This window comes from Neofelis nebulosa, chromosome 3 (genome assembly GCF_028018385.1).
Source record: "Neofelis nebulosa isolate mNeoNeb1 chromosome 3, mNeoNeb1.pri, whole genome shotgun sequence".
Classification (NCBI taxonomy): domain Eukaryota; kingdom Metazoa; phylum Chordata; class Mammalia; order Carnivora; family Felidae; genus Neofelis; species Neofelis nebulosa.
Window position 1 is genome coordinate 81,799,702 of NC_080784.1, and position 12,392 is coordinate 81,812,093.

Below are 12,392 nucleotides of genomic sequence, written 5' to 3' on the forward strand. Positions count from 1 at the left end.
ATACAAGTTGCTAAACATCTCTGCCATACACATTCCCCTCTCTCTGTATGTATCTTTGCTGACATGCCCTCCTTCTACACGGTGCAACAGGGGCTCAGACTGGGCATGTCTTTACTCCTTTTTTTTACAGATTATTTGCTGATTGCCCACCTCTGTTGTATTTCTTTGTGAATGTCATTCTTATTTATGTGTGTATTCTTTATTACTTAAGTACTAATTTTGATAGCAAATTCAGGGCAGAAATAGGGGGACATTATATGCAGGAGTCATGGCAGTGGCTTCAGTATCCTGTATTATCTAACCTGTGATATCTAGTAAAACCTAAGTTAAGAAACTATACTGAGCCTGATAAGACCTGCATTGGCTAATTTAATTAGCCATGGCAATATTGTTAATAAAGACTCAACTGCATCTTTTGCAGGGAGAGTAAGCTATACTTAGAGTATACTCTGTGTCAGCTATTGAACATGCATTGATTCATTTCTTACAATAACACTTTGAATAGTTACATCATCATCCTATTTTGCAGAAGAATTAAACTCTAGCACAAAGAGGGTAGTAATTAGCCTGAGGCTAAACAGCAAAAAGGGTAAAGCTGGGATAGGAACTCAGTTTGGCTGCTTGTAACCTGCACCCCCTCTTAAACACTACTGTTGGAATGCCTACATACAAGTACCTTTCCAGCTAATTTCAATTTGGGTGGCTCCAATACCATAAGAGTATTTGGACTCCAAGATATTGTGAGGATTTTCACAAGGCAATTCGCATATAAAATACAATCGATCCACAGCGTGGAACCGCAAACTACCCTTCCAGAGGTATGCTTGTTCCTATTTCAAGGAGCAAAATGACTTGTAACTTATGGAAGTTAATTTGGAGTTTTGGCTTTGAGAAGAAATATTTTGAACTGTGTTATAAAATTTAATCCAGAAATGCAGTTAAGTGGTATTTTAATTATGAAAAACTAAATGGAATATACAAATGCCTCTATAATAATTGAATTTGAAATTTGTAACAGACACATCCTTACTCAAGATACCTGAATTCTTCCTGGGAATGAAGCAGATGCTGTCTGTTGAAAAAGTAGTGCAGGAAAGTGGTTGAGAATATGGGCTCTGGAATCAGCCTGCCTGGATAGATTACCCCACTAAATATGCAATCATGGGCAAGATTCTTTTTTCAGAAAAGTTTATTTATTTATTTTGAGAGAGAGAGAGAGAGAGAGAGAGAGAGAGAGCACAAGCAGGGGAGGAACAGAGAAGGAGGAAGAGAGAGAATCCCAAGCAGGCCACGCATGGTTAGTGCACAGTCCATTGTGGAGCTTAAACTCACAAACCATGAGATCATGACCTGAGCTGAAGTCAAGAGTGGGACACTTAACCGACTGAACCACCCAGGCACCCCCATGGGCAAAATTCTTAACCTCACTTTCTCTTCTGTTAAGTGGAATCATAACAATCCCTATTTCACAGGAGTGTTTTGAAGATTAAATGAGAAATTCATATAAAGCACATAGTACATTACCTTGCATAAGTAATGTTAAGTAAAGGTTAGCTAATACCATTGCTATTAGTAATTACTACTGGGTTTTCACACCGTTTCTAAACATGTGTAATCCTAGTCAATTTCTGCACGCCAAAATACATCCCTCCAGCAGATGTTCATCCAAAATCATTGCTGAATCTGAGGTCCAAATTGGGAGAGCTCCTTTCCCAGCTTACATCCTCTTCATCCTTAGAAATTCGTAACTGTATTCCATGGTTTCTACTTCCCTTTCATTGTAACACATAAGATATATACAAAATTTTTGAAAATATGTTCTGGCCTGTGGTTTGTATTTATGAATGGCTTTTATTCTTCAGGTCAGCTTCTGGAAGCTGCTGAGCATTATGAAGCATTCCATCAATTGACGCAAGGGCGGATATGGAAGGATGAGACAGGCCGCTTTCTCAACTTGTTGGCCTGTGAGAGTCTCCTGAGGACTTACAGATTACTCTCAGACAAAATGCTAGAAAATAAAGAATACAAACAGGCCATCAGAATTCTAATAAAAGCTTCTGAAATAGCCAAAGAAGGTGGGTGGAAAAGAACACTCTCACATTGCTTCCTTTAATGGGCAGGCGCTGCTTGTCCCAAGAGTGAAGTAAAAATCGTCAAGTGTTTGGGTGATTATTTCCTATGAAATGCAAAGACAAATGCCATCAATATACTTTCAAATTTCACTGTAAAACAGAGGAGCCTTAGTGCTGACAACAAGAAACCCATTAATTTCTTGAAAGCTTTGCCTCCAAAATTACAACCCTCTGGGAATAGTGTTATAAAACAATGAACCTATAATGAGAAGGTAAGGTCATTTGCAAAAGTTAAGCGTGTGTGTGTGTGTGTGTGTGTGTGTGTGTTTGTGGCCATATATTTCTTTCAATCTGAGAGAACTTTCATTGTTTGTAAATTCCCTATTGTCAGGTAATAGGGAAGATAATGATAAATATGTAGTTAAGAGTAACAGGAAAATAGAATGCTAATATATTTTGGACCGCTGCCTGTCAAAGTTTGGCCTCTGCACTGGCATCATCAGCATCACCAGAAGCTTCTGAAAAAAAAAAGCAGCATCTCAGGCTCCACCCCAGACCTATTGCCTCAGCATCTGCAGGCTAGCAAGTTCCCCTGGTGATGCATACGCACACTTACAGCAGTAAAAAATGCTTTCATGAGAGCTGATCATATCCTTAATATTCTATATCATTTGTATATGTATAAGATATAAAGAAAAAAATTGGAACACATACTCATAAGCTTTTACTTTGTGAAATGCGAAGATATTTTATTACCATAATTTATCAATGGAGTAGACTTCATGATGGAGAAAAAGATGCTCTGCTCTTTAAAGTGTATTAGCTTGAGGATATATTTAATTGATTAGTTTATCAAGTACCATATGGTTTATTTGGAATAAGCAGGACCGAATTTCTGGTTGTGATTTTAATTTTCTAAAGAGTAAAAGTTAACATCTTATTCTCTCTGTTACTTCTTTTTAATGGTATTAGAATACTTACAAGAAATAACCCTCATTGAAAGACGTATCCCATTGAATGAACTGCTTTTGAGTGACTGGTGATCTAGTACTTTCCCCAAAGGGGTAAAAACTGACATAAACAGTTAGCTCTTAGATGAATTTCAGCAGCTAACCTTAGTCACATAGAAAGTTATGTGGAATTTCAATGTAAAGTAATTTATCAATTAGGAAAAGGTATTTTGCTTTAGGTTCACATTTGCTAAATGATTGTAAGGCAGTTTACAAAGAAAGGAAGTCTCCGAGGGTCTCTTCCCAAAGTCAGGATCTCCCCGGCAGTCTCCTCCTTTTCAAAAGAATCTTTTGCTTTCCCAAGGACAGATAAGAAGAGGAGAAATCTTCTTATGCTTATGTAATAATTTTTTAACATCTTTTAACACTCATAAATATTTGCCCCTATACTTTCCATGTAACAAAGTAGATAGGTTAAGGGTTGGCACAGTGTCTTACAGAGCTCTGACAACAGCTGAACGCCCTGGGACAAAGCCTTTCTTCTTACTGTTACCTCCTACTTTGGTTAGGGAGCCTGAAGCAGCAAACTGACAATTGCCTGCATAAGGCATGCCTCCCACATTGGTTTATGTAATATTTAAGGAGCAGTGACATCCACTGTGGGCCAACTCTTTTACTAGGGCACCTTGGTATAATGCACAAGTGTAACACTGGCTATACTCTTAATTGTATATTCTATTATTTTCCTATTTCAGTCATTCATTGGTCTTTATTACATTCACAGAGTTGTACAACCAGAAACGCTAACTCGGTACTCGCTAGAAGTCACTCTCCATACTTTCCTTTCCCTCTCTGCTAGCAACCATTAATCTACTTTCTGCCTCTATGGATTTACCTTTTCCAGAAAGTTCATATAAATGGAATCATACAATGTGTGCCCTTTGTGTCCAGCTGCTTTCACTTAGTGTAATGTTTTCAACGTTCATCCATCTTGCAGCATATATTACCACTTTGTTCCTTTTTATGGCCAAATAATATTACATTGTATGCTTTTATCATATTTTCTTTATCCATTCATCAGTTGCTGAACATTTGTGTTATTCCCACCTTTTGTCAATTATGAATAATGCTGCTATGAGCACTTGTGTACAAGTTTTCAATTCTTTTGTCTCTAGACCTAGAAGTGGAATTGCTGGGTCACATGGTAACTCTATGTTTAACTTACGGAGGAGATGGCATGGAGTTTTCCAAAGTAGCTGCCCGATTTCACATTCCTACCGGCAATGTGTAAGGGTTTAGTTACCCTTACACACCCTTACAATGTGTAAGGGTAAAGTTTATCTACTTTCTCACCATCACTTCTTGCTGTCCTTCTTGTTTATAGTCATCTTAGCAGGTATAAAATGGTATGTCATGGTGGATTTAATTTGCATTTCCTTTGTGAGCTAATGATGTTGAGCATCTTTTCGTGTGCTGATAGGTCATTTGTATATCTTCTGTGCGGAAATGTCTATTCAGATTCTTTGTCCGTTTTCAGTTGGATTGTCTTTTTATTATTGAGTTGTTTTAAATATTCTTTATATATTCCAAGTGCAAGTCCTTCATCACTTATATGACTTGAAAATGGTGTGTTTTCTTTTCACTTTCTGATGGTATCTATTTGAAGTACAAGTTTTTAATTTTGGTGAAGTCCAAAATAATCTATTTTTTGTTTTGTGGATTCACTTTGTTAATATTTTGTTGAGGCTTTTCATGTCTATATTCATAAGAGATCTTGGTTTATAGTTTTCTTATGATGTCTTTATCTGGTTTAATGTCAAAATAATACTGGCTTCATAGAATGATTTGGGAAGTGTTTTCTCCTAACTTTTGGAAGAGTTTGTGAAAACTCGGCATTGATTATTCTTTAAATATTTGGTAGAATTCACCAATGAGGCCCTCTGAGCCTAGAATTTTCTATGTGGATAATAGTTTGATTACTAATTCAATTTCTTTACGTATGGATTTATTCTGATTTACTGTTTCTCCTTGAGTCAATTTCAGTAGTTTATGCCTTTGTAGCAGTTTGTCTATTTCATCTAGTTTGTCTAATTTATTGGTATGCAATTTCCATAATATTCCCTTTTTTATTTCTGTAAAGTGTGTACTGATCTTCCCTCTTTCATTCTCTATTTTAGTAACTTGAGTCTTCTTTCTTTTTTTCTTTGTTCAGTCTAACTTTAAGGGTTAGTCGATTTTATTGACCTTTTCAATGAAACAATTTTTGGTGTTGTTGCTTTTCTCTGTTGTTTTTCTAGTCTTTATTATTTCCTTCCTATATATATTATAAAGACTCTAGTCTTTGTTTTTCCTTCCTTCTGTTTGCTTTGGGTTTAGTTAGCTCTTCTTTTTCTAGTTTTATAAGATAGAAAGATGTTCCTTATTTTTTAAAATAGACACTTGTAACTATACATGTCCCTTTATGCAATGCCTTAGCTGGATCCCCTAAGTTTTGGGTTGTTGTTTTTTCATTTTCATTCATTTCAAAGAATTACACAGTTTACCTTCTGATTTCTTCTTTGATCCACTGGTTATTTAAGAGTGTGTGTAGGGGGTACCTGGGTGGCTCAGTTGGTTAAGCATCCGACTGTTGATTTCAGCTCAGGTCATGATCTCATGGTTTGTGAGTTCTAACCCCACATCAGGCTCTGTGCTGACAACTCTCAAGTAAATAAATAAATAAATAAACATGAAAAAAAAATTTTAAAAAAAGAATGTGTTTAATTTCCACATCCTTGTGAGTCTCCCAAATGTTTTGTTATCTATTCTCAATTTCATTCTCTTGTGAATACCATCTTCTCAGTTGGATCTCCCACCCTGATAACTGCATTTAATACTGAAACCTGCTTTTTTCTCTTTACTCCCACTTACTACTCTCAATTCCTCTTATCCTGCTGAAATTTTTTTCTCCTGGAGCACCTATCACCATACAATTTACCACATAATTTTACTGTGTTAATTTATTTTGTATCTCTTTCTGTCCCTTCCCTCTAAAATGTAAGCTCTCCAAGGACAGAGAATATTTCTGGTTAATTTACTGGTGTATTCCAAATTCTTATAGCTGTGCCTGACACAGAATAGGTCCTCAAAAAATATTCAGTGGATAAATGAATCAGTGAATATGTTAGCCAAATAACAAATGGAAGTTTTAAGACACATTTTAATGGAACATTTGAGTTATTCCCAAACACAATGTCTCTATCCATTAGACCCCCATAACCCTCTCTTTAGATTTGCTATAAATGTACCAGTATAAGAATGGACAATTTAGGTCTTGAAAATAGAACAGTATTTCCTTTAACATGAATGATTATTGATTTGGATAGCAAGGCCAATACTAATGTAACTCACTCAAATAAAGTACATAATATAAATAGTATTTTGCCCTTTTTTCCTTGGGTATATGTGTCATTCAACTTTAATAATGCTAACATTTTCCTCCATTATTTTATGCTTTCACTTTATCTTGATTGTGTTTCAATTAGTAAGCAGGAGAAGTTCTCATGCTTAAATCCTATTTTAAAACTAATACTTAGTGTGACTTGACTGTTCCAATTAGCTACCTCAAAATCTTTTTATCAAAAAGGGTCAACTTTTCTTTTCTTTTCTTTTCTTTTCTTTTCTTTTCTTTTCTTTTCTTTTCTTGGCTGCCCTTTACATATAATTGGGTCCAAATGGTGATACTCTATCAGCACATGCCACTGTTGGTACTTTAACACAGTGACAACATTTAATAGATCAAGTGCAAATTATAAATAATCAACTTTTAATTATCCGAAAGTCAAGTTCCCCTGATAGCCTCTCCCTCCTACCCCATCTTTCCCTTCCTTAGTCCCATCCCTAACCTCAGCACCCATAAACTTATAGCAGAGAAAGAGCACCCAGCTAAACTATTAAGAGTTAAAATTCCCAAGACTGGATCACTGACATCATCAACTCTGCTGAGGTGAGATCTTGAGGGTATTATTCTCTGCAATCAGTGAAATGGCTTGAGAATAATAATAATCATACTGGGGGTGCCTGGGTGGCGCAGTCGGTTAAGCGTCCGACTTCAGCCAGGTCACGATCTCGCGGTCTGTGAGTTCGAGCCCCGCGTCAGGCTCTGGGCTGATGGCTCGGAGCCTGGAGCCTGTTTCCGATTCTGTGTCTCCCTCTCTCTCTGCCCCTCCCCCGTTCATGCTCTGTCTCTCTCTGTCCCAAAAATAAATAAAAAACATTGAAAAAAAAATTAAAAAAAAAAAAATAATAATAATCATACTGTCATTGGCATTTGCCATCCTGTTTTCTTATAGTCTTTCAGTTGAGCCACTGCTTCACAAGTGGTAATTCAAATATTCTTTTAATTTTTATTTATCTTTGAGAGAGAGAGAGAGAGAGAGAGAGAGACAGAGCATGAGCAGGGGAGGGGCAGAGAGGGAGGGAGACACAGAATCTGAAGCAGACTCCAGGCCCCGAGCTGTCAGCACAGAGCCCAATGTGGGGCTTGAACCCACAGACCGTGAGATCATGACCTGAGCTGAAGTCGGATGGACGCTTAACCAACTGAGCCACCCAAGTGCCCCCACAAGTGGTAATTCAGTGAGTGGTAACAGTGAATGTGGTATGGAGAGCTGTGAGCTCCTGCTGAAGTCCATCATGGGTTGGAGTGCAGAGTTCGGGGGTAGATCTACCAGCATTTGTATTACCCAGGAGTTAGGTAACACTAAAAGCCAAAAAGTAGAAAAGGGATGGTATTCTTCTTAAAAGTAAGAGCCTTTAATGGTTCTTGTAAGCCCATTAGATTTATATGTTACATTTAGCATATAAATGTAAATAAATTATGTATTTATTAGGTGGAATGATGTATGTCTCATTGAAGCACATTACACGTCTACACATAATTGCTTGGGAAAGAAGATGTTTATAGTTCCTGGAATAAAACACATTCACAGAAATTAGAAAGACTAGATTCCTTTGAAAAGATGATGAAAAGCATTACCGGTCATTAGCAAAGAAAAAATGTGTTTGGATTTCAAAATATCTATGGAATGGTGTACCAAGATGTCAGTCATTTTCACTCAAGTTTTAACCAATAGCTTTTAGATTGAACCTAATCAAAACAATAATTCCTTAATTTGCTAATTATCTGCCCTGTAGAAATTTCACTGAATGTCCGTCTCACTGTGTATATGTGTCTGTGCACTATGGAAAGCAATACCCTTTACCAATTATTTCCTGTATGTATAGTAGCTATGCAGGATGGCTTTAAGTCTTTATGGGTGGAACAGTATGTAGAGGAAAATGCCTCTTAAATACATTGCTAAGGCACCTTTCTCTAACATTTGTGACTCAGGTAAATTATGTTAACATCAGCCTTTTAAAACTGGCACATAGTTAGGCTTCAGGGATTGTTCACAAATCTGTACACTTTGTTACAACTTTCTACTGTCTTAAAAAATGAAGATTCTGTTTGTTGTAATGGGTTTCTTTCATTCCATGGCAATGTTTCTACATTTTCAACTTTAGGAAGTGACAAAAAGATGGAAGGGGAAGCTTCCTATTACTTGGGCTTAGCACACCTAGCTGCTGAGGAGTATGAAACAGCACTAACAGTAAGTTGAAGTAAACTTGTAATCATTGCCACTTTTAGTTTTTATTTTATTGTGTTTATTTTATTTTATTATATGTTGTTACAAACCCAGCAGAAATGCACGGACCTGTATGTATTTAGAGAGGCTAAAGCAGAATAGCAATTCGAGAAGCAGGAAAAAAATGGTTTTATTGTTTATAGTTAAGTAATGTATAATCAATTAGCATGAAGTGCTTTAGGATATATAAAAGTTAAATATGTGGAGTAAAGTGACCCTCTACGCTCACTCCCCATATCATTGAGGACAACAGGATATGGGTTTAAATGATAGCAAAAAGTAAATAGAAAGAAAGAAAGAAAGAAAGAAAGAAAGAAAGAAAGAAAGAAAGAAAGAAAGAAAGAAAGAAAGCCAAATTACAGTAAACTTATAATATGATTTGGGAAATTTTGCTTTAAAAAAGACTATGGTTGTTAAGCAATTGAGCGAATTGCATTGCTGTGGACCTTTAGTTGGAGGTTGGGAAGGCAGCAAAGGTGGAGATCACTGTTAGTTCCAATCTGAGAAGTAGCCTGCTTCATGATAAAAATAAGTGCTTGCCTGTTTTATGATGAGACTTCTTGTGTTTGGCTAAAATGAACAAAAAGTGTCAAGAAATATCTTTTCTGTATTATATAACAAATCTTTTCCTTCATTTTTGTCTTACCTCTAATATATTTCAAGCCTCCTATTTCATTGCACATATCACTCTTGTAATAATTTTATCTGATATATGATATTGGCTTTATATTCGGCTTTGAGAATTTCTCATTCGCTGATTTAGAATAATCATGCTATGTAGAATTCTTACATTTGGGCTAGATACGTTTCTCTGTCACCCTTAAAATTGGGTCATCATGGGGAACTTGGGTTTTCCTAGATAACTCTTCTGCTTAATAATTTTTGGTTAAAATTACATACATTCAGCAATGCTGTGTTCCAGGTACTTTGGGGAGTACAGAGGCCAACACTTTCCTTTAGGAGCTAATTTAATATAGGTGGCCAACTTGTAAACATAACTATAGTTCAAAGCAGGATGAACAGGGGTTTTCTTTTTTTATTTTATTTTATTTTATTTTATTTTATTTTATTTTATTAATTAATTGATTAATTTATTTATTTTTATTAAATATATGAAATTTATTGTCAAATTGGTTTCCATACAACACCCAGTGCTCCTCCCAAAAGATGCCCTCTTTAATACCCATCACCCGCCCTCCCCTCCCTCCCACCCCCCATCAACCCTCACTTTGTTCTCAGTTTTTAAGAGTCTCTTATGCTTTGGCTCTCTCCCACTCTAACCTCTCTTTTTTTTTTTTCCTTCCCCTCCCCCATGGGTTCCTGTTAAGTTTCTCAGGATCCACATAAGAGTGAAAACATATGGTATCTGGCTTTCTCTGTATGGCTTATTTCACTTAGCATAACACTCTCCAGTTCCATCCATGTTGCTACAAAAGGCCATATTTCATTCTTTCTCATTGCCACATAGTACTCCATTGTGTATATAAACCACAATTTCTTTATCCATTCATCAGTTGATGGACATTTAGGGTCTTTCCATAATTTGGCTATTGTTGAGAGTGCTGCTATAAACATTGGGGTACAAGTGCCCCTAAGCATCAGTACTCCTGTATCCCTTGGGTAAATTCCTAGCAGTGCTACTGCTGGGTCATAGGGTAGGTCTATTTTTAATTTTTTGAGGAACCTCCACACTGTTTTCCAGAGCGGTTGCACCAATTTGCATTCCCACCAACAGTGCAAGAGGGTTCCCGTTTCTCCACATCCTCTCCAGCATCTATAGTCTCCTGATTTGTTCATTTTGGCCACTCTGACTGGTGTGAGGTGATATCTGAGTATGATTTTGATTTGTATTTCCCGAACAGGGGTTTTCTGAGTGCAGAGGTTAAGAGTGGTTGGTTCCAACACTGAAGATCAGGGAGGTTGCACAGGGAGCTTTTGAAGAGCAGGATTTCTATAGACAGAAAGTGAGGGTGTTGAGGATAATATCAAATATTAGACACACACACACTCTGTGAACGTACTCGGTATGTTTGGGAAGCAATGAATTGTCAGGTGCAAATATGAAATCAAGTCGGAAAATTAGGTGAAAACTAGCTTATAAATTCTCTGTCTCTGTTTCTCTCTCTCTCTCGCCCTCTCTCTAATGAGCAATGCAAAAACACAGGGTAAAATAAATTCAAGCAATATAATAGAGGTTACAGTGAAAAATAAGTCTTCCCTCCATCCTGGCACTCGGTCCTGCAGTACTTTCCTCAAAGGCAAATGCAGTTAACAAGTTTTGGGTTTACCCCTCCAAGAATATTCATATATGTGTATAGCATATAAGTGCATATACCTATGTGTTCTTTTTGTTGTTTACAAAATTGTGGCATTTATATGTAGTGTTCTGCATCTGGAGTTAACTTCTTCCACACTCATGCATATAGACATGCCTCATTTTAAAAGGGCCACTGGTGTCCCATTTTATAGTTGTACCATAATGGATTTAATCATCTCATGTTGGTGGGCATTTAGATTATTTCCAATCAGGTTTTATTGCAAAGGGTGTAGCAGTGAATAGCTCTGTGCCAAAGTGAGAGATGATCTACTCAATAAATTTCTAGAGGTGGAAATGCTGGATCAGAGAAGAGACGAATTACATTTTTTTTTCTAAACTTCCCTTCAAAGAAGCTTCATCAGTTTACATTCCTGCAGTAATAAATGAAGGTACCTGCTTCCTTTGGAAATGCACATATGTGTAATATGTGTTGTGAATATTTTTCCAGGTCATTGTTTTTGACCTGACTTATGAAATTTTTCCATGCTGGACTTTTAGATATATATGTGGCCAAATTTATCAATCTTTTTTTGCACGACTTCTGGCTATTCTTAGGAAGACTGTCCTCCTTCCAAAATGATTATTTTTTCAAGTTTATGGACGGTTGGAGGGTTTTATGCTTTGTTGAGGATAGTGAAATTCATATTTTAAGCAATGTGTGATTTTTAAATTTTTTTTTTCAACGTTTTTTATTTATTTTGGGACAGAGAGAGACAGAGCATGAACGGGGGAGGGGCAGAGAGAGAGGGAGACACAGAATCGGAAACAGGCTCCAGGCTCCGAGCCATCAGCCCAGAGCCCGACGCAGGGCTCGAACTCACGGACCGCGAGATCGTGACCTGGCTGAAGTCGGACGCTTAACCGACTGCGCCACCCAGGCGCCCCTTTTTTTTTAATTTTTTTTTTTCAACGTTTTTTATTTATTTTGGGACAGAGAGAGACAGAGCATGAACGGGGGAGGGGCAGAGAGAGAGGGAGACACAGAATCGGAAACAGGCTCCAGGCTCCGAGCCATCAGCCCAGAGCCCGCAATGTGTGATTTTTAATGACTTTTGGCGAGGCTAGCGACATGATCACATTGATTTATTCATGACTGTTTATTAAGCACCGTCTACATGACAGACGTCATGCCAGGCCCTGGGTCTGACCATTATTTTTAGAAGATAGCAGTAGTGGTATAGTCTAGCAATGAATGGATTGAAGAAGCAGTACTTGGCATCTAAGAGACACATTTCTTGAAACTGTTACTCCTTTCAGAAAGATATTGAAATTGTTTTTCTGAAAGTATGGAAACCATAAACCAAATAAACATGAATCTCCTGTTAATATTAACTGTGTGACCTTGGGCAAGGACCTTAAACTCTCTAAGTCTCAATTGCCTCATCTA

General features: G+C 37.1%; 1 protein-coding gene across 10 annotated transcripts in view; it reads left to right on the top strand.

Moving 5' to 3' along the window:
- Positions 1-12,392, top strand: part of TTC29 (tetratricopeptide repeat domain 29) — a 668,675-nt gene that overhangs the window by 513,712 nt on the left and 142,571 nt on the right. For 9 of the 10 annotated variants that reach the window (XM_058721224.1, XM_058721227.1, XM_058721229.1 and 6 more), the window contains 2 exons: positions 1,863-2,075; positions 8,567-8,652. In XM_058721224.1, the coding sequence (XP_058577207.1) occupies positions 1,863-2,075; positions 8,567-8,652 (299 nt within the window). The remainder of the gene's footprint in view (positions 1-1,862; positions 2,076-8,566; positions 8,653-12,392) is intronic. The other variant, XM_058721230.1, reaches the window with a different exon arrangement.